This window comes from Salminus brasiliensis, chromosome 15, assembly GCF_030463535.1.
Source record: "Salminus brasiliensis chromosome 15, fSalBra1.hap2, whole genome shotgun sequence".
Classification (NCBI taxonomy): Eukaryota; Metazoa; Chordata; class Actinopteri; order Characiformes; family Bryconidae; genus Salminus; species Salminus brasiliensis.
In genome coordinates, this window is record NC_132892.1 from 18,681,603 (window position 1) to 18,705,232 (window position 23,630).

At 41.1% G+C, this 23,630-nt stretch overlaps 1 protein-coding gene across 1 annotated transcript; it reads left to right on the forward strand.

Annotated features, from left to right (window-relative positions):
• The first annotated feature begins 917 nt into the window (after window positions 1-917).
• tmem39a (transmembrane protein 39A) lies at window positions 918-23,401 on the forward strand. Its single transcript, XM_072656852.1, has 9 exons — window positions 918-1,219; window positions 3,577-3,775; window positions 10,785-11,007; window positions 12,419-12,502; window positions 16,705-16,859; window positions 19,325-19,652; window positions 20,332-20,519; window positions 21,860-21,980; window positions 22,198-23,401. Exons 2-9 carry the CDS (start codon window positions 3,663-3,665, stop codon window positions 22,435-22,437), a joined length of 1,452 nt encoding a protein of 483 aa, XP_072512953.1. The 5' UTR covers window positions 918-1,219; window positions 3,577-3,662; the 3' UTR covers window positions 22,438-23,401.
• Window positions 23,402-23,630: the final 229 nt, after the last annotated feature.

Below are 23,630 nucleotides of genomic sequence, written 5' to 3' on the forward strand. Positions count from 1 at the left end.
GTACAATGTAATCTTCACCTAATTGCTCTACTTTTGGGAATATGTTTATTTTCATTGCATCTTGATTATGTAAAGGTGCTGTACTGTACAGCAAAATGTGTCCTCCACATTTAACCCATCTGGTAGTGAACACACACACACGGGCAGCCAACTCCAGCACTCGGGGAGCAGAGAGGGTAAAGGGCCTTGCTCAAGGGCCCAACAGTGGCAGCTTGCCGAGCCCGGAAATCGAACCCACAACCCTGTTATTGCATCCCGGCGCTCTAACCGCTGAGCCACCACTGCCCCCTACATTACATTACAGCAGCAAATATTTTCTCCACAGCCTCTGATCATGACTAGTCACACGCTATGTGGACATAAAGTATTGGGACACCTGCTCAGTCATTGTTTCTTCTGAGATCAAGGCTATAAAAAAAGAGCATATCCTGCTTTTGTTGGTGTAACTGTCTCTACAGTTCATGAAGGGGTTCTTGGTAGATTTGGGGGGAATTTGGGGCGAGGATTCGATTGCATTCAGCAACAAGAGCACTGGTGAGGATGTGAGGATGTTGGATGATCGCCACCCCACCTCATCCCTTAACTCCCCAACTCATCCTTAAAGTATTGAGGTATTAGGCATGGTGCCAATAGGTTCATGTTTACCTGCTCCAGAGAGGGGATGCTTCTCTACATGGACACTATCTACATTACTATCAGAAGGGGTGTGTGTCCACAAACATTTGGACAATCTGATGTCCCTAGCTTTAGGACACTCTCGAAAGGTCTCGAGTCGAGCTCTGGTCACCGCTCTGCAGCTCTTGGTATCGGACCGAGCCTAAAACCAGCGCTACCACGCGTCCCCGCTCTCGCTGCATCACTGCGCATGCGCAGCTCCAGCTTCTCGTCGCGTTGTGAATGACGCCCGCCGAGGGAGGACTCGCTTTGCCACGTCGGTCTCAGCGCTGAGAAAGACTGGAGCTAACCTCACCTCCCTGCACCTCAGCGCTGCACACAGCACAGCCTGTTCACGTCTCGACTTAATGTCGGCTTTTCCAACAGACACTGGAAGACGCCTTTCCCCGCGGTGACTTCGTCCCCCCCCCCTCGTTCACGCGGAAGAGCAGAAGAGCTCTGCTGTTCGGAAAAGCTGCAGCTGCGTCTCAACAGCAGAAACCAATGTTCGCTCTCGACTCAGTTTTTCTCTTTACCACGATTGACTGATGTCTCTGACTGATGTGTGAGTATGTTCATCCCCTTTCCCTTCAGAATTGAGCCCCATTTTCCACACAAGCGCACCTTTATCCGTTTCATTTCTGCGGTGTAAAAGTGGACACCTCTGCTAGCCCAACTTCAGCTTGCTGGTTAGCTCGTAAGCTAGATAGCTAACCGTGCTAACAGGCGCCCCAGCGTCACTGCGTTACGGGCTAGCTAGCTACAAACTTCAGTCGTTTTGCTCATTTTGTGCACTTTATTAAACAACTCTATTAAACAGCAGAACAGCCTGTTTATAAACACTTCACCCTTCATACAGTAGAGGTTTTAGCTGTCGGAGCTAGATAGGATAGCTAGCGCTGAAGCTAAACCTGGCGGAGTGTGAGGGAGTGCTAGCTAGCTACAGGTTGCCTTCACCTGAGGAAAAGCTGCTGCAGCTCTGGCTGAGCTTGGTGGAAATAAGGCTGCTGGTTGAAAGCACCAGAGAGATATAGGTGATGTTAAAAGGGATATTTAAAAGGTTTCGTTTGTAGATATTTGTCAGGTCAAACTGTAAAGCGGAACCGAGTCTTGTAGCTAGTGTTTTAATGAAGTGAGAGAGGCTGATCTGTCCCGCCCGTCCCCTCTGTTTAGACTTGGAGTAAAGCGTGGAGTGAGTTACAGCTTCTTTGTTTTTTTTAAGGTGGGACAAATGTCCCCCTCATAGATTCCCTGAAATCGAGGACAGTTAAGCCTGGTTGCGCATGTTTTTGTCAAGTTCCTCATTTTACTGTACGCTGCACTTCACTGGCTGTTGATGAACTGCAGTGGCCTGTTTGTGCTGACTGCTGCGTTTCCAACATATGGTGAGAAATCCTGCACACACTTACACAACTCTGCTGCAGTGACACCCCCCCTCCACCATCACCACCACCACTACTACTCCTTCCAAAAAAAGCTGGAGACCCTATGCTCTGCACATTTTGGTGTTTTCCATCCTCTGCCTGGATAAGTAGTGAATGAGCGGAGTCTGATATTACAGCACAAGATGGGCTTAGTGTGTGTTTGGGGATCTCCGGGACTAGGAATAAGAGCCGCTGCCACCAGGTTCTTACTGTAGGGCTTTACGATATGGCCGCAGATATGATATCGCAGTAGCTGTGATTACCTTACCCCACACCTGATCAGCTGGTCAAGGTGGGGTCTGAAACTGGGTTGTTTCGGGGGCAAGCTCTGCTTTCAGAAAATGAGTTCCAATGCAAAACTAAAGAAACTTATTTTAGTTAGTATAAAACATTTGCCTATACTCTCCCAGGATTTCAGACTGTCTGTTTAATTTATAAGAGATAACCAGAGGTTAATTGTATTAAAATAATCCCACTCAGATATTGGAAATGTAATGGAAATGTTGACCATGGCCAACATTGCAATAGTGTTTAACACATCGTCCCTGTCTCATATCTCTCCATTTTTTTTTCTGGTTTTCTTTATATTGTCAAAAATATAGAAATAGAAGAAATGCTTAAAAATAACTTGCAATAGAATCTGTTTAAATAGACTTTCAATGAAAGTTATGACACTTTTCTATCTTCTGTAAAGTTGCTGATTTGGCAATAAGGTTTTATTGATGCGGCAATTTCAAACAGTTGAACCGAAGATTTCTTCACCTGTGATCATCAGAGCTGATAAAATAGCTTTTTCCCACCTGTACACTTCCTTAAATTGCCTGTGTGTGTGTTGGGTATCTTGAGGATAATTATTTTCCTTATGCAACACTGCGAGAGATTAGCGTGCATTTATCATTCCAGTTTTTGTGGTATGCTGCATGTTTCCAGTATGTTGTCCAGTACCTTTGATTCCTTCTGGTGGGCTTGGAATCACCTGAAAGGGAAACTTTTGTGCACCTACCATTAACCATTAACATTTTGGCAATGTCGTATTAAACAGTGGAGAAGAGTGTTTTAAATGTTTTTTTAATCCTTTATTAATTAATAAAAATCCAATCAAAGTGTTTCCTAACTCCAGAGAATGCCTACAGGTGATTTTACAAGTGCCTCAACAGACTGGTGTAATCCTTACCTGACTGGATTGACGCTGTCATTAAGGCAAGGGGTTGTGTAACCAACCCCTTAGAGTAGAAATGGTGCATGCAAGCAGAAATATTGTTAAGCACCTATAATTAACCCCCCAAAAAATGCATGAAAAAAAATCGTGTCTATTGTTCTGTATTTTCCCTTATGAAACTTTGTTTTCTGAGTTAGCATGCGGGGCATCTTGCTCTCTTCCATTTTTTTTGGAAGAGACAGTACTCTGGCAGTGCAGCTGCATATGAATTTTATTAGTTTAAATATGTCTTTCATATTTTTCCCCCCTCTCTCTTCTTCTTTTTTTTTTTTTTCCCAGCGACCGGGCTGCGCTGGGCGAGGCCGTGAGGACGTGGTCACTGGGAGCTGCCTGGGTTGTGGTGGTGGTTGACGTGGGAGCTGGACATGCCCGGGGGCCGCAGGGGTCCGAGTAGACAGCAGCTCAGCCGCTCGGCGCTGCCGTCCCTGCAGACTTTAGTAGGGGGCAGCCTCAGCAACGGGACAGGCCCCAGGAGCAGGTATGACCATGAATACTGAGCACTGTGCATACATGTTCACTGAGGGCATAATGACACATTCAGCTTTGACATAACACAGGTCTTATTTTCCCAAAAGTATCTTTGGGGTTTGGCCGTCTTAACTGCCAGAGCCCGTGTTCAGTGTTCATTACTTGACCACTTGATCATCTTTTGTCCTGAGGAAACCCGGGCCATGTTGGCTTGGCTCATGCAACTTCAAAAAAGGTTCTTTAATAGAACTTCTTGCGCATGCTGATCAACCCCCAACTGTTAAACTTCTTATGACCACTAGGATTACCACTAACACCTATTTTTCTATGGATAAATCTATCGATTAATTTGTTGATTAGTCAGTTAATCTAAACATTTTGACAGTGACCAAATAGAACAATGATGCTTTATTATCCAGTCAAGCTCAAAGCGCACAAACACTGGTCCAGTCAATCAACGTCAAAGCCCAGATTCTAGCCTTAACATTTTTTTTTAGTCACATATTCATTGGAAATTGTAAGTTAGCAGGCAGATGAATATATGGATTTAATACTAATTAATAATTAAGTTCATTTAGCATGGAAGTACGAATGTATAAAGCTTCCCTACCAATGGTTAAGAAAGGCTGATTTATACCTGCTGACGAAAAGGCCATGCACCAGTCCTCATGGAGGTGCCTGTGTGTTTTCTCTTCAAGTGCTTGTGCGTGGCGCGAGTGCTGCTGTAGTATGTCATCAAGTGTACAAACCACATTTTTGTTTAGTACTAATTTCAGGTTGTCTCATACTTTTCATGCTTTGACACTTTTAAAAACCTATGTCTGAACCGAGACGGACCCAGTTGTTTTTTAAAATCATAGCTTTGAATGTAGCCATCCGGAACCGGACTGGAGCCAGCAAAGACTGACCTCATGGAGCGGTTGGGTAGTGGTAATGAGGAAAAGAATTTGTTATTGCAACTGAAGTATTTGAGACATAAAATACTAAATTAATGAAAGAAAATTAAAATATTGTTAAACCCGCATCTTAAAATATTGATTTTGACGCATTTACAGCGACTGGCGAGTGATCGCGGCAGTCATAATCACAACTTGTAGAATTTATTACTGATTCATTAAGTCATTTACACATGGGAGGGTGCTCCTACTCCTCTATCCCCACTTTACTCTGATAGACAGCTCCCATTGGCGGTGCTTTCCATAAAAGACATTCTGAATGACTACTTTGGATTGCGCCTCATTTTAAAAACAACCACTCCTTATAACATCTGTGTGAATGGACGAGGCTAAACTACTGCAGACCAAATCTGTGAATTTATGTGCTGGTGCTCATGATATCTCACAAACTCAAAACATGCTGTTTTTGCAACTTAGTTTGGTGACTGATGAGCTGTATGTCTCAAAACCTTACCTATGTTTGCATGTGCGTCTACTTAATTACATGATATTTGAATATTGAAGTTTACTGTGTTGGGATGTGCTGTGATTATAGGCAGTTAGGAGGGGGGGGGGGGCTTTGTGCAGTCTAATACTGCTATGTGGTGATCTGAACTAATTGTAGCACTTGGTGAGTTCTTGCAGGGATGGCTGTGTGACAGTCAAAGGGATGCTAAAAGCAGATAGTTTAGTAACACATGCAAATAAGTATGGCTGACGGATGAATTTGAATAGTGATCTCTGTTTATCTGGTAAAGAATAGAAGAGAAATGGGGACGAACCTATGAAGCTTTCGAGAGTGTTCGTGCATCTGTGTGGCTAAAGCTGGCGCCTTTGCTTGTCTTTTCGAGAGGTGGATTACAGCAGTTTTTGGCATATTTATTGTCACATTATTAACATTATTATAAGGAACAAAAACAAATGTTCTTATTGTAGCTGTGCATTCACACAGCTGGTGCGGGCGAGTGTGGAGGTGTGGACAAATGACTTTTTTTGCTTTACCAAGTAGGTATTTGATATTGTCAGTACTTCTAAAACACTAAACAACTGAATGCATCATAAAAAATACAGTTTCAGACAAGTTATAGAAATGTGCACACCACAACATAAAACATACATCCATAAAAACTTAATATACATAAAAAAATTAATATAATTAGAATTCATTCAAGTGTTGCAGTGTTAGATTTATATTCCATATCACAATTTATTTTTGTAATTTTTAAATATATGTTAGAGCTGCAGAGCTATAGAGAATGTGATCCTGCCATAGTAGAAGCTCTAGCTGAGGTTGGTGAAGGGCTGGTTCACATCGCTGGAACACAAAGAGGATTTATTCCCCCCCCCAAGACAGCCTGCTTATCATTTCCCCTGAGGCTTTTCACTTGCTGTCTGAGTTGCCCTCCTATAGACCCACTGGCCTGTTATTGATTATTGCTGTTAACCACGTAGGTCAAGGATCATATGTCAACATACATTTGCCATTTATTGACCTAATGACGTTTGTAATTGTTGATCCTTATGTCTTGGGAATTTGAACACAATGTAAAGAACAGCTGCCAGATTCACATTGTCAAAAAGTGTTTAGTTCAAAATATGCTAGTTGGAAGTGGAAATGGGCTGGATCACACTAGAGCGAAACAGTGACATTGCAGCTCAGATCTCATGATCTATTTATAGGTACTGAATAGGTATTGGTTGTTTTTCATTGGTTTTTAAGTCAGGAGCACTTTTTCTAATGCCAAATCCAGGCTACACTTATTCAGCTTCCCTAGTTCTCTAAAGACTTTGAGTATCTAGTCTGCTAGATGTCTGCACATGATATTTTTGACAATTTGTGTGTATTGTTTAAATTTCAGTCTGTGAGCTTGTTTTAAAATGTTCCTGTGCATTAGCTCAAGCAACCTGAGATTTGTGATTTTATGAGGTGGGGGGCGTACATGTGGGGCCTGACATTAAAAAGGTTTGGGAAACCCTGCCCTAGATATACTGACGAACTGAATCATATACTTAAAAAATCATACAGTGGCGTACGTTATCATGGTAATTGAGGTCCTATATTGTCCTATTGCCCAGCCCCAATGTATGGGGATGGACAAACAATATACACCATATGGACAGAAGTATTGGGACATTGCTGAGAGCATTAGCCATGAGTGGTACTGAGGTCAGGATGTTGGATGATCACCACCCCACCTTATCCCCAACTCCCCATCTTTACAGCTTTACAGTAACACATTTACTATTCATGATCAAGAATTATCAGCAGGTTATTCAGCGGCATGCGAGAAGCATAGAGCTACTGCACTTTTCTGAATAATCACAAACATCACACCAGCTGTTGAGATGCACCTGCCTTTCTTCAGAAGGATTTCAGTACACATTATAACTAGATATCAACAACAAGCTGACTTGGCTCAGCCATTTTAAACAATTAAAGACAGTAATGCTCATTTTTTTTGCTCTGTTTGTTTGGATATAAAATAATGCAATTCTTAAACTCTGCACATCCTTTCGGTTTGCATCCAGCAATGAAAATTGCGTGTGGATGGTGCCCCGAGTGGTCCAGAGGAATAAGGCGTGGTGACTGTGATTAGAGGAAGCTTGGTTCGTACCCCGTTCACGCTGCTAGCCATCGGCAGCCAGGGCTCCGGGAAGGCTCAGTTGGCCTTGCTCTGTCTAGGGTGGGTGGGTGTCTCGGTCCCCTCACATCACTCTAGTGCGCCGCTAGCCGTCACTGGCGTCTGCTAGCCGCTGCGTCAGACCCAGGTATACAGCGTTCCAGGCGCATCGGTTGCCTGGTGATGTCACATCGGCAGCGGTTTGAAAATGAGGTGTGGCTGGCTGTGCACGTGTGATGGAGGGGGCACTAGTGTTGGGGGGGGGGGGGGGTAGTTTGTTGTATTTGGTTTATTTATTTGGACAGTACTTCTTTTAGCCTCTGATTCCCAAGATTTTCTTTTCTTTTGACACCCAAACAGGAGCTGAATGTTCAATGGGTTGTGATTCATGCTGATATTGAAAGCAGGGGTGATGAATTGCCTGCACAAAATGAACGAATGAACGTCGTCAAACTTTGCCTTGAACTATAGATTAAAAATGTATGCTGTGCTGTTTGACTAGATACAGTCAAAATGTAATATCACAGTACTTGCTAAATCTATCATTTCAGGTTCAGAGAAACCTAAAAGCTCTTTTAGAGCTGTCCTGATCTGATCCAGTGGACTGGGATCCGGGGCATTCCGGGCATAATTTTAACAGTTTGTTTATCTGCTGTTTTAAGCTTGATCCAGTGGTCAGGGAAGTCAGACCTACTGCATTAAAAGATACTGAACATCCTATGGGTATTATCCTAAGGTATTATTTAGTTGCACTTCTTACCTAAATTGTGTGATTGTTCTGTTTCTAGAAACACAAAGATTGAAGGATATTGGAATGGTTTGGAGGCAGGGATAGAAATTTGGATTTGCCTCTACATGTGGGGCCTGGCATTAAAAAGGTTTAGGAAACCCTGCACTAGATACACTGGCAAACTGAATCTAATACTAAAAAAAAATCGTACAGTGGCGTACGTTATCGTGGTAATTGGGGTCCTATATTGTCCTGTTGCCCAGCCCCAAGGTATTGTCAGACAGTAATTCACATAAGCAAGATGACAGTAGTTTATGGGTTGCATTCATCCAAGAAGAATGAATGAACTCCAAATTGACCTAATTTCATGGTGACAGAAACGGGATTCCCCTATACTATACCAAAGGGCAAATAGGTGGAGACAGTTGGACGCTGACGTTTAATGACCTCTGATCAGAAGGTCTACACTTGTGTGCAAGACCTGAAAGTTGCTGAAAAGGTTGAGCAAGCATGTACGTTTATCTGCTTTAGTGTAACATATAAGGTAGAGTTTGTGCTGTGTAAGGATGGTGTTATGCAATGCCTCGTGTTGGGTCAACTGTAGAAAAGTGGTACATGAGATACCAAATATATTGTTCCCAGTTGTTTTCTGAGGTCATTAGTGGTGTTGAGCTGAAGGTCAGTTAACAGTTTGATAGGTAGAAGTGGTATTCAGAATGGATAATTTAAAGTTTGAAAGAATGTCACCTTAAGTGAGTAAGATGTGCTTCTATAGTCTTTCATTTCAAACATTTCAGTATTGAAACATGCTTTTTAGTGGTATTGTTATCAAAGCTGGTCAAAGGTTATAAATTGGTGGAAGAGTTGTCCTTGGCGTATTTGGAGGCTGCCAAAGACTGCACAGTGGGGTAAATACCTTTAATAATGCCAGACATAATTACCCTGCTGGACAGTGGGGTAAAAGCAACCCCCCCTTTAAATATCATGACATTTTGTGATAAAAAAAAAACATTTGAATTCCCACAGAATTGAAGCATGCAAGCCCCAGTAACTGTACAAATAATCTGATCTTTCATTTTTAAATAATAAACATTTTCCCACAAACTTTTTTTAAAAAATTTTTTAATAAAATGCATTGCTGTGAGCTTTAGAGCAAGGGTGTGTTTAAAGGATACAAACTGTGCCCAAGCACACCCTGACATTTTGTCTTAAGAAGATGTGTATATGTATAGATCTGTATTTTAAATTACTATTAATAACTATTTAAGTTAAATATTACGGGATGCAAGATTCATTTTCTTTTTAAAATATATAATTAATGGTGGGGTGTTCTCTAATATTATCTGTAAATGTTTGACAAGGTACATTTCTTCCTATCCACAAAAGTGCAACCCTTCACCTGTTTCTTTGAACCTAAAACCCTTAGGTTCTTAAACTTTCAGTACACCTTGGTAAAAAAACGCAATTATGACTAACAATTTACATTTAAGACAAAAGAGCTTCACTGTTCACTCAGAAAATATCCTTAGCTAGTTTGTAAAGACTAGGATCCAAAAGATACCTCTCAGCTTGGATACTGCTAAATACAAATGCACAGTATGGATACCTAGATACTCAATAAACAGTCGGGTTTGAAGACTGAGAGCAACTCTGCCGTCTGGATGCTTGTCTTCCGTGGATCTTAAAGGATGGCAAGTCAAGTGGAGCCGTACTTAAATGTTGAAGGGTTTGTGGTCTTGGTAGTTTTCTTTTTTTTCCCTTTTAATTGAGGGGGAAAAAAACAACTTTTAAAGAACAGGAAATGTAATTACAAAATAATTCACTTGACAAATTAGTGTCACAATTATTGTCCCAAGCATGTTAATCCACCAATGTATTTGAGGGGATTCAGTAGACAACAAGTAGTTTACTTTTTTTTTTTATTTGCAGCTAACAAAATAGACAGTAATTTTTTTATCATTACAACATATACAAAGAGGTGGTGAATGGTATATAAATGATATATTCTTTCTATATTTTTCTGAATATTATACAAATAGCTTGCCTTCCAATATCCAGATAGTATACTTCCAGAAGATATGAAAGTAACTTGCACTGGACTGTTATTTTTAAGGCCGGCTTATGCTTCTGCGTCAAATCTGTGGCATAGCCTGTGAGTAGCCACATAGCCAACACCTGATGCGCATCTCCCCAGAAATGCAACTATGTTTCGCGTCGATGCCGCACGGTCTCTCATCACCTGATGTCTGCTCTCTTTTTCGTTGCAAACATTTTAGTAAAAGCAAACAGTTATTTTGCTCCAACTCTAGCCTAATCCGCTCAGTTTCAGTAGCTTTTGTATGTAATACACTGAGAGAGTCAACACAGTGGCGTTAAGAACCTCCAATTGCCTCACTATTGTTTTGGCTGCAGAGCGATGGAGACACCCCTACGCACTAAGTGTGAACGCTCACAGCCGTGTAGGCCACTTGCACAGGCTGCAGTGCTGACTTGTTGACTCGATGCAGGAACATAAATGATCCTTTAGTTTTACCTTTACTTTTACTGATCAAAACTGGGTAAAGTAAAGTAGGTGGTAAAGAGGAAGGACGTTGGATGTTTCGTATCTGCATCCCCACTCAAATGACTGGGATTAATTCTAGGGGTTTTTTTTGTTTGTTTTAACAAGCTGAATGTGGAAAATCATATTGAGTCATGAAGACTTTTCTCCCTTCCTTCTCCTTCCCCCTGCAGGAGCAGCAATTCAGTGGGTCTGACAGCCCCACCCCTCACAACCCTGATCACGCCAGAGCCTGTGCGTCACTCACGTATCCCAGAGCTTCCTCTGGACAGCAGCCTCCTGTTTGAGTTCCTGCTCTTCCTATACCTGCTGGTGGCACTCTTTGTGCAGTACATCAACATCTACAGGACTGTATGGTGGTATCCTCACAGCCACCCTGCTGCTTCTACTTCACTCGTACGTATAACTGTTCTTGGCTTTTCACCTGCATTCAAACCACAAAGACCTTACTAACCACCTGATGAATTGACTCAGATGCTATGAATGAGGAGGAACATGAAACTCTGCAGTGTTTGAGCCGCATACACTGGCATCTGACTTGCTCCATAAACACTGAGAACTCTCAGTTCTCTAAAAGTGACAATAACCCATTTATACTGGGCATGTAAAACTGTTTAGTCTCCAAACTAGTAACCCAAACTTTAAAAGAAGTGTATTTTCAGTGCTGAAGTTTACAAAAGTTTCAGGCACTGTTCATTTTTATTTGTTCATAAATTTTGGTTTTAGTAAATCAGAAATTTTGTGGCACAGGAATAGTCATTTAGTGTTTATGATTCCAAATTAAACCGTAGGCCAGGAACTGAGCAATTAAACTCATTGTGAAAAGACTGAACTGACTGAACATCCCAAGTAGATATACTTGTGTTATACATTTTAACAAGACAGTTGATGTAGTAGTAGAGTGGTGGTAGTAGTAAGCTTGCCACTTACCGGAGTAGATACTTACCTATTGCCTATATAGAGAGATACAAATAATAATGATAATAATAATAATAATGATAGTATTAGTAGTAATGCACACACAATATTGAGCTCTGTATGTACTTTTTAAATGTAAAGGTGCACTCAGATTCCTAGAATGGTACTTTCCTAGCATTATGTAACAGTGTGATTTACAGTGTGTGGCAGAGGATCTGATCATAGATGTGAAACTCAGGCGGTGTTTTCACAGTCATGTTTTACCAACTAGCAAAAACTTTAACCCCTTACATTTACATTACATTTACATTTAAGGCATTTAGCAGATGCTCTTATCCAGAGCCACTTACAAACGTGCTTTGCTATTTACCCAAGACAAACCTCAGCTAGTTAGAATAGACTAATAGTTCAAAGAAACCTTTAAGCTTTAGACATTACTAAGCACAAGTCAATAAGGTGACAGAGTACTCTGCTACTTTCATATTTTATGCTCTGTGGCTTTTATTACACTCTAAGGATTATTATTACTAATTAGTAACTACATGCAAAGCAATGCAAACTAAGTTGTTCCTAAGTCATAGTAGGTGGTTCTGGGGAGTTTAAGAGGTTAACACTGCACAGTTTCATTAAAATAAATGTAAATTAAGTTTTGTCCCAGATTGTACAGTAAACATTTGTTCTGTCATTAATTCTTCCAATATAAATTTACTGCCCGTAATGTAACTCCTTAGTGAATCACAAGGCACTTCCTCATATACATTTGTGGAGATTGTAAAACCTTAAATGTAAAACATTTAAAACTGTAAAGTGTTTAAAATCATCTGCATGCACAAGACTGCTGGTTTCCACCAGGGAAAAAAAGGGTCTAATTTTTTTTTTCTTCCCCCAGAACTTTTATCTGATGGACTACCACCTGGCCATCTTCATCACTGTGATGCTGGCCAGAAGACTAGTGTGGACCATCGTCTCAGAGGTACCACATATTTGTTTAATTTCATCCTAACAGCACATCAAGAAACACAACAGCAAATTTAGAAACTGCACAAACAACATTTAACTCATACCAAAAGGGTAGGTGCTTTCCGAATCTCATGCTTGTTGCTGATTGGTTACAGCACACAGACTTGGGGAAGTAAAATTTCTGGCGGCGCATTGTGAATTCCCAGCCTTCTGTCCCGTGCTCCTGTAACTTCAGTAGTAACTTGGCCATTTTACATTGCCAAATGCCTACTGTATCCCCTTAAGTTTATCATGACCAGTCCCTTAATAGCAACAGTGGTACTGTATGGATGACTAATCCACTCCTACAAGGAAATAGATGTCTGTTTTAAGACCATCGCAAACCAGATGTGCTCTGCAGCGTAGCGTCACACCACATAGTACACAGCATGTATAGATTTAATTGATCATTTAGTGAATCTATTAAGTGGTATAAGCAAACTATCTCTACATGCACTCCACTGAAAAGGTACAAGACTGAAAAGGCTTAGGTAGCAGATCATTAACCATTTGCCATGGTCTGTAGAGATTAGGTTGATGATCTTTCTCGCTGAAACATGCTGTCTGCTGTGGTTTCTGTGGCTTTTTTCTGGGTTTAATATGGCACAGTGGTAAAATTCTGGGCAGCTCAGAGTGCAGCCGCTATTTTGTACACCTTTTTTAAAATGAATTAGGTTTTTGGTATATATCAGGCCTAAAGTGAGGCGAATAATCATCTCTACATTAGAATAATCCCAGCGATTATGAATATTATTTATTCATAATCTATGTATAATAGATTAATATATATTTATTATTTATTGTGTTGGAGTTTTGTGCAAAGGCTAATTTTACTGCGCTTTGTTTGCCCTTACTTACTGTAAATTTGACCTGTCTGCGGTCCAGTGGAATAAGGTGCCATCACTATGACCAGAGGGTTGCTAGTTATAATCCCGTGCATGCTCCTAGCCTTCGTCATACGGGGCCCCGTAAGAGCACAATTGGCCTTGCTCTCTCCAGGGTGGGTAGATGGCGCTTTCTCCCCGCATCACTCCAGTGCAATGCTAGCCGGCACTGGAGTCTGCTGGCTGGTTCATCAGAGCCGGCAGCGCGTTGGGTTGCACCAACTGCAGTTTGTAGTGCAGGCGATGTCTGGCTGCGCTGGAGGGGGGTGGTGGGGGGTGGTAATGACTGGGTTGAGTAATCGGAGATCTAAATTGTGGGTAAAATGGGTTTTAAAAAAAAAAATCAGAAATAAAACTTAAAAAAAAAAAAATTAGTAGTCTAGGGATGAGCAACATGTATCTCTTTTCTTAGCCCATCTCATATTTAGCAAATTGGTCCCAATGAAGTAATAACAAACAGGGTTCATTCAGTTAATTCTTGGCCAAAAGTAATGGTTGTCATTACTAGAATAAATGATAATGTAATGTAATTTAGTCAACTATTCACCTCCCTTTAAGCATAATGTATGCTGCTTTCACTGCTGGTCACATAGCATTCATGAGTCTTGTGCCATTCTACTGCCAAAGAATTTGAACCATGGCATACTGAACAAACCACACCACACAGCACATCTGAAAGTTCAAATTGATTGGTTTTATCTCGCTGTGGCGCTTGGTCGTACTCCTGCACTTTTTACTTCTCTTTAGTCGCTTAGAATTTGGTTAATATAACATTAAACCCACAGGAGTCCACAAGAATTCTAGTAGGTGACACATGGCTGTAAAGTTACACTGAGAAAGAGTCCATCTAAAGTCCTTAAGATAAAGCAGACAATCTTTTTGTAGAGTGTGAAATGCTACTCTTGCTGTATTATGCACCGTCCAGCACATTTACTATGCAATGACATTAAAATACCTTACAGCAGAGTAAGTAAGCTATGCTTTATAGCATTGGGTCAAGTCATCCATTTAATTATGTCATTGATTGATTGTAGCATTTGAAGAGATCATCACAAAAAGAGACCTGAAAAATACTATTCATTCTTTAAACTGTAAACCTCATAAAGAGCAAACTTTGTACTGCAATAATACAATGACATACTGCAATGGGAGCTCACAGTCTCTAAAAAATCAGGATGCACTGCATTACTAGATTCTAACTGCCATGGTGTGATTTTGTTAAAATGGGACAAAACTGCTCTTCCTCTCAGTTGTTGAGTCTACAGGGTCGTTATTAGGGGTGGCACAATGCCACTTCATCATCCTTTTGCCTCTCTTAACCCTCTCTAGGCCCCTTTTTTGGACAGTTTAACCTTTATTCACCTAATAATTCCCATGACGGTCACACATGCCATGGTCTTTTCAAGCAACTCTGGACTACTTATAATAGAATAATGATATAATAGAATAAATGTAGAAGTGAAGGTGTACATTCACACAGGCAGCGACTTTTCACCTCTTGTCACCCAGACCGCTGGTGAGTGTTGCTAAACCTAATCCGATTGTTTGTTGCACTTGACACAGAACATGACATCAGAACTTCATGAACCTACCAGTAGACTGTTTTGTCATTTAAATGTCCCATGAAGGTTATGTCGAGATGTGCAGTAACTGTAGATGTGCTGCCAACATTACATTGATGCAGTGTGACTGCTGTGTCATACAGGTATTTCAAAACTCTATTTTAACATATATTTTGGACCCTGGTATGTGGGAGCACTAACCACACACAACACACTGTGAAACAAGACCTCCGCTTCAGATGTATATGGGCTGCCAGTGAGAGAAAACAGAATTTAAGGGTAAAGTAGAAGGTAGCTAGTTAGTGAGGGTGAATGGGACAAATGAGAATAAATGTAGAAGTGAAGGTGTACATTCACACAGGCAGCGACTTTTCACCTCTTATCACCCAGACCACTGGTGGGTGTTGCTAAACCTGATCCAACTGTTCGTTGCCATGGTTTCAGAAAGCCGCACTTTCCTAGCTTTAGCTGCTATAGCTGCAAATTACACACACCTTCCTGTCTATTTTTTTTTTTTATCAGATCATAATCCTTTGTATATAGAAATTCCATCCCTGCTTAGTGCATCACTGTCTGTGCAGTCAGTCTGAGAGTACTACTGCGTCTGTTATTACCTATTTGTGGCAAAAGCACCACCACCGTTTTATCTGGTGCATAAAACAATTCAAGCCCAGACTAAGCACAGCGACTTGGTGCAGGAGCTACAGCTTGATGATGGCAGATCCCAGCAGTATTTCTCCTCCATCTCTAGTAGGAACCGCTATATCTAGTTTCACAGTGATGAACATTAGCCTTCAGCACCCTGCTCGGTTTTCTTTGGTTTTCACATCGCATCACCTCACAAGCACATACCAAAGGCTCAGGCTGGCCAGGCAATATTGTCTAAGGGGGGCCAGAACTGTCAAAGTTAAACAAGTGAGTCTTTTTGGGTCTTCTAGCGTGCATTGGACATAAATAAAGCAGTTCCTCGGTCAGCTTAAATAGATTATTTATTCCTCAACTACAAGTTGAGCATTACTGTTTACTTCTGGGCTCTCCCAGAGTGCCAGTGAATAGGCACTGAATGCTCATACTTTGATGCACAGCTGGTCAGTGTAAACGAGATGCCAAAATATATTTGTCATATATATATATATATATATATATATATATATATATATATATATATATATATATATATATATATATATATGTTTTGTCATATATTACTAGAATCCTACAAGTTATTTACGTGCTATAAAATTGCACAAAGCTAAAGTCAAATAGTATTTTCATTTTAGAAAACTTGGGAAACTCACACTTGAATTGTATGTGTACTGAAATGGGTATTTTCTAAGACACAACCATCAGCCTTTTAATAATTGTCATGAAAAGTGAACATACCTTGCATAACTAGAGATGAATAATAATTTACATGAATGTGTGCATCATATGAGAATACTCAATTACTTCATTTAGACACACATTATCTCAAAATGCTCCACCTCCTTTTAGCTGTAACCAGTCAGGAACAAGCATGAGATTCTGCAGTGGTTTAATGTCGTTGTGTATTCTGACTAGCTGTTGTGTGTGTGTTTAGTCTTGCTGTTGTGTTTTTAGTTGAATAGGTTTAAACTCTAAGGCATTTGAGGTTTGCACACATCACTCACACCTAAGACGTTATTTTAAACTACCTTGACAGATGATTGTGTTACTGATTGTGTGTCTTTTTGCCTGCTCTCTTCTAACAGGCCTCTCAGACAAGCCCGTCATCATTAGTGCAGTATGTGCTTCTGATTGTGGCCCGACTGAGCCTGCTGACCCTTTGTGGCTGGGTTCTGTGCTGGACCCTCGTCAACCTCTTCAAGACCCACTCGGTGCTTAACCTGCTCTTCCTGGGCTACCCGTAAGCGAATCCTAATACTTGCATCCAGTTAAAATGCAGGCCTACCTCTAGTTTCTCAGCTCCGGCCTTGGACCAGGGTTTTGTTGGTTTGGTGACCTGTTTAAAAGTCATTTTTTTAGGTGCCAGGTTTAGTGTTTGAACAGGGAAACCACCAAACTGTGCTAGGGCTGGAATTTAAAAACTACACCATAGCCTTTCATAAGTGTATATTTTCTAACCACAGAGCCGCTTTTAGGCTGGATGTTTTTGGTTGGTGTTCTGCTTTCAACCTAGCAGTGACACTAGCATGTATAAACGTCCTAGTACCACAAACTTACGTAACACAGAATCAGGTTCAATCCAGTGGTATTTTAATGGACTGGGTATCTGCTATCTATTTGAAGCCTGATTCACCTCAGTTTCTCTGTTTCCACCAGTACACTTGTAATAACTGTAGTTGTAGCACTTTCATTGTGATTGAGGAAACCACCCTTCCTTCAGAAACAGGTGTGTAAGTGCGTGGCTGTTATGGGGCTGGTTTTGACGATGCTGCCCAAACCACATAGGAAATATAAAATCAACATCTTTTACACTTTCACTTGTGATTAAAAACTAAATTGTTACACAAACACTGTTTAAGATTTGAACTGACATTAAACAGCGCAGTCACTACCAACATTTTAAAGTTTTCGAGAGAGAGAGAGAGAGAGAGAGAGAGAGAGAGAGAGAGAGAGAGAGAGAGAGAGAGAGAGAGAGAGAGAGAGATCAGTCAGTCAGTCAGTCAGTCAGTCAGTCAGTCAGTCAGTCAGTCAGTCAGTCAGTCAGTCAGTCAGTCAGTCAGTCACAATGTCACATTACTTGGGGGCACTATCCAGGCAAGATTGTCCAAGGGGAGCCAGAACTGTCAAAGTTGTTTAAGTGAGTCTTTTTGGAAGTAAATATCTGGTGTGAATATCCTCTCCACTTGAAACTTATCACTATGCACGATCGATGACCTCACACAGCTACTGGAATATGTTCTAGTGTGGTGTTCCTGGTCAAAAATATATCCGTTCTTCTGTCAGCTTAAATGAGTCATTTATGCCTCTGACAAATAGAAGTTGAGCATTATGGTTTATGTCTGGGCTCCAGTGAATTGGCACTTAATCCTTGTACTTTGATGCACAGCTGATCATAAATGTAATTAGACAACTGGCTGATCAGCTTGACCATTGCATTCGCTGTTAGAATTGCATTGTCAAATGAAGCTTGTCTTTTCTGGGCACAGGATATGAGCGGCCCCAAGCACGCAGTCTTTAAGAAACTGTCCCTCTGTAACAGGCTTTGCTGCTTTTGCGATGAGCTCACTCACCACATAGCTTGCCTCAACTGCTGCATCACTTTTCCTTTTTGCTCAGTGAAAATAGTTCTGCTGCAGGGACTGACCTCAGCGAAGCTGAGCAACTTGTCTCTCCCTCGCCTCGTTCGCTCGTACCTAGAATACTGATCTCCGTGTTTAGTTGTGTAATAGCATTTTAGTCCACAAAGGTGCTTTTTGTGCCGTGAGTGGTGAGCTGCCACCTGTGCAAAACAAAGTTAAGATGAAAGATAAAGTCAAGGCAGTAGTTTGAGAGCCCTGGTGTAGTCTGTATGTGTTTAGTCTGTCTTTTACATGTTATACATATGTGCATGCACCAAAGCAAATTCCCTGCATGTGTTCAGTTGCAAAGCTGCACTTTTAGATTCTTTTTTTCTTTTTTTCAGTTGTAAGAAAAGGAAACCTCTACATCTCCATAGAAGAGTAAAAGACAATCACTACAAAACCCCTTTCCACCATAAAATGTCGGGTTTGGCATTAAAGAAATGGACAGGTTTATTGGTTGCTAACTTATTAAGCATGGATACTTTTCAAATATTGTAGCTTCTCTGACCTGAGTGTAGTTTACATTAATGTTAGTGGGGAGTTTTGGTTGTGTTGGAGGGGAAAAAGGTTAGAATGCTTTCACTGCGTGTCTGTATGCAAAACATTTAGAGGGGAATGCCGGGGAGAGAAGAATTTGTAGTAGTGCGTGACTGTAGGAACCAATGAGATTCTGCTGTGTTCCTCAGCGAAACTGTAGTGGTTCCACACACTTTGAGGACACAGACAACTGTATAATGTTGTGGCAGTTTTTAAACTGACCTGATCATTTGTACAAATCAAATGTACAACTAATAAACATATAATAACAACAAAATACCCTGCATTAAGCATTGCTGTTACGCTTAACAAAATGCAGTACAAAAAGCCAAGTAGTATATTTTGTTAATAGTATCATTAGTGTTTTTAAATATCTTTGTGCATATTAATGCATTATTAAAAACATAATCATGTAATGTAATAACGTCATGTGCATTATTACAGATTACTATGGCTTAACCAATCAGCTCTCAGGGCCGGGACTACCTGTTTAATAAACTGTGACATTCACGTCTTGCATTCTCTTTCGTTTTTTCCTTCCGATCAGGTTTGGCGTGTACGTGCCGCTGTGCTGCTTCCACCAGGAGGGCCGCTCACAGCCAGCTCCGACTGACTGCAGCTTTACAGAGCAGGAAGGGGCAGATAGCTCTCTGCTTCGGCCAAAGGACTTTCTGGCACTCCTGCGCGAGAACCTGAGAGAGCAATTCTCCAGCCCAGCCCACGTCCCTGCCCACACCTGTCCCCCCTCCCCTGAACTCATCCGGAGCGAGGTGGAGGAACTCAAGAGTGATTTCAACCGCAGAATTAAAGAAGTGCTCTTCAACTCGCTCTTTAGCGCCTACTACGTAGCCTTCCTGCCGCTCTGCTTCGTCCAGGTGAGGACTTGAGCTTTGATGCATGAAACCGTGCTTAGATGGGGGAATAAGGGGAAGTGAGCAACCCCTAAAGCCACTAAACAGGTGGTTCTTGCCTTAGTATTAGTTCATCAGGAAATGGATGCATCAGATACGAGTGTAATGAATTAGATAAGATTTGTAACATTTTATGTTGTGGGGTCATTCTTCTTGTGTGACTTGGCCAGTTAAATTCACAGGCCTCATGATCAAATATTTGATCATTTACTTTAGAATTGTGTTGGGTCAAAGTACAGTTTTTTTTTAGCATGCTTGTTTTTAATGGGCTTAAATAGAGCTATTGTAATAAAAGAATTATTATTATTATTTTTATTTTATTATACTAACACCTCTTTAACCAAGTGGCCTTCAGCATATTTAGCCTAATGAACTTCAGTCCTTTTGGAAAAGCATTCCAGGTAGCTCCACAAAAAAAAAAAAAATTGAATTTGTTTTTAAATGTTTTTATCTTCTGCGTAACTTCATACATATGTTAAAAATTGAGGATCTCTTTTTTTGAGTAGGTGTGTCTGTATGAATTGCATCAACTGGGGAGCCAAATATTTGAGGTTATCGTGCTGAGATAACAAATTGATCTTAAAGTGCAAACTTCTGTCTCTGTAGTCTGACCTTGGTACGCGTGTTTCTGCTTCCTTCTAAGAATACACAATACTATGATATGCGCTGGTCCTGTGAGCACTTGATCATGGTGTGGATCAACGCATTCGTCATGTTGATGAGCCAGCTCCTGCCACCCAGCTATTGCGATCTGCTGCACCGCTCGGCTGCCCATCTGGGCCGCTGGCAACGGCTCGAGCATGGCTCCTACAGCAACGCACCGCAGCATGTGTGAGTAGATCTATTCAACCTTGCTGAGCTAGATTAGCGTAACTCCGTAACCCTGATTGTTAGATGGATACATAGGTTTGGCCACGAAAGTCCTCAAACATTGCAACCCTGTAAACTACAAGAAGAAGCCCAGTCATTGGAGTGTGGGTCAGTGCTTTAAACCCAGATGCCGACAATCTTAAAAGGCTTCTTCAGCACATTGTGCACAAAACGCAGTAACCACGTAAGCTGTACTACAAGCAGTATGGTCCTATACTAATTGTTGTAGGCTTTCACACCAGCCTCAGATGACACCACAGCACTCAGGGTCTATTTTTGACATGTACTACACACTGCATTATAGTGGTTTTTATACATATATACACACACATGCATACACACACACACACACAGAGTATTCTTAAATGTTCGATCTGAGACAGTAAACCTATCAACAAATGTCTACACCTGGATCTATTGGCTATCTATTTTTTTTTCTCCCCCACAACAACAAGCTATTATCTACATACAGCTAGCTAACAAAATCAAAACCTGTAATTAACAATGAGATCTGTCTGCAGTTAATTAGAAAAGGCTTAATTTAGGAAAATTTAGTCTACATTAATGTTATTTAAGTGATGCACAGACACTGAAGTCATTTGTAGGTCTTTGTTCTAGTGCAGGACCAACACAAAAACCCTTTCACCTCTCAATGAGTGTGTTGCGTCTGGTGTGAAATAAACTCAGCGAAAGGTTTTGTCGTCATATTGTATGTCCCATGTCTGGTGTGATATGGGCTTAAGTCTCTAGACAAGAAGTCTAGTATGTAAATATATAAACAATATAGGCTGAAAAGTACTTGCTACATTGGTAAAGTACCAGTTTTTTAATTTCCAGATTTTAAATTACACAAAATAAAGCAGCCACTAGTTTTGTGTTTGTGTTTCAAAAGAGGCAGAAATTATTCTATATGGATTGAAGTAACTAATAATTATTAGTTATGCACTGAATATTTGACCACATTTTCCCTGAAAATTGTGAAATGTTGTTAAATAAATAAATAAATAAATAAGATCAGCAGACTAGCCATCAACAGCTGGGGGGGCCGAGAGAGCACAGTTGGCCTTGGTGGAACTAGATGGAACTTCCTCCCCACATCACTTTGGCTCGCACTGGCGTCTGCTGGCTGAAAATCTTTCGTTCTGGTTTCAGTTCTGTTGACAGTTTGTCATGTTGGTGCATCCTTAATAGTATTTTATATATTGAGCAATGTGGGAAGCTGTGGTGGTACTTTTTGAAACCGTGCACTGTTGTATGGTGTGGTAAAACCAATGGCTGTTATTTTATCTTTTGTTCTTCAGGTGGTCGGAGAGCACCATCTGGCCTCAGGGTGTTCTGGTGCGACACAGCCGCTGTCTCTATAAAGCCGTGGGGCCGTACAACGTAGCCTTGCCCTCTGACGTCTCCCACGCCAGGTTTTATGTGAGTAACCCGTCCTTTGTTGTTCTTAAATCAGTGGCTTAAGCTGTTCGAGTCGGTCAGAGATGGCTTTCAGTGCTGCCATTAATAGAAAACTAGAAAAAATATTATAATCTGAGTTTTTTGTGATCGTGTCAGTTTTGCATTTGAAATGCGTATCATGTAGTTCTTTCATTTTTGCTTGTTTTTGTTCATTTGTATTTTCATTTTCTCTCATCAGTTCTTGTTCCATAAGCCATTGCGAATCCTGAACCTGCTGATCGGGATCGAGTCGAGCGTGGTGCTCTACCAGCTGTATTCTCTGCTGCGCTCCGAGCGCTGGAACCACACGCTGTCGCTGGGCCTCATCCTCTTCTGCAACTACTACGTTCTGTTCAAGCTGCTGCGGGACCGCATTGTGCTGGGCAAGGCCTACTCCTACCCACTCAGTGGCAATGGCCTGGGCCTGAAATCACAGTGAAGCCCCAGCCAGGAGCTTTGGAGAACCAGAGCGTGCAGGAAAAAGGGGGTTAAAAGAATGACTGTGAAACTCCTCCAGCTGTTTATTTTGATACGGTTCTATTTTCATGCAATGTTTATATCTATTTAAGAAAATATTTTTATTTTGTATACTGTTACACGAATGAACACGGGGCATTACGTTTTTGCGACGTGATGTCATTTCCTCCCCTGTGCGAAATTTTGAAAAGGAAAAAACATCAAATATAAATTAAAGGAGAAAAAACAAAAAAAAAGTCGCAGACGGGGAGGAGGGTCGAGGCCTTGTAGCATGCGTCTCACATGACGTCCGAATTCCGCCAAAGATGCTCTTAAACAGGCAGTCAGTCGAGAGAGGAGCTCAAACGACCAATCAAGACAGAGGACTGAGGAGCGGATGGAATCCAGTCCATTGCCTGTGTAGTGAATGCTGTATCATTTTGTTTTCATTACATTACTGTATTTTATGATTATTATCTGTTCATAGCCTGATATCTGTGCATTTTTATCAGACTTCAGTTTGTTTTGTTGATTTTTTTTGTTTGTTTGTTTGTTTGTTTGTTTGTTTTCTAGAAGCGTCAGATGCTCCTTCAGGTCAGTCGCTTTTGTTTGTTTTTGTTTTTGGAAGCTTAAGCGGCAGCAACTTTGTTTCCCCCGTTTATTCATGTCAATCTCTGTGCCAAATCCCAGGATGCTGTAGAGCCTTCCTTGGTTATGTTCAACTTTGTTAATGGGCGTGGCCACATGGATGCTGGACGGGGCCCATGGTCTGTCCAGCTTGCAGTATTTGACACAATGCAGCATTATTTCAAAATGCCATGGCATCCAGAATAAACAAAAATGGTTTCATTCTCCCGTTGTCTCTCTCTGTGTGTGTGTGTGTGTGTGTGTGTGTGTGTGTGTGTGTGTGTGTGTGTGTGTGTGTGTGTGTGTGTGTGTGAGTGAGAGAGGAAAAACTGGTTGTGTATGAAGTAAAGAATAAGTGATTTCGTTGGTGGAGAATGCAGACACTTGAAAATTGCAGTCACAAGATAAAGTCTCCTTCAGGTTGTGTGTTTTGTAATGGTGTGGACTGTGAGTCATGCAACGTGGTGCGTAAATATCAAATATGTATACACATTTTCAGTGTTGTGTGATGAGAGAGGGTCACCCCCCCCCCTTTTTTTATGTATTCAT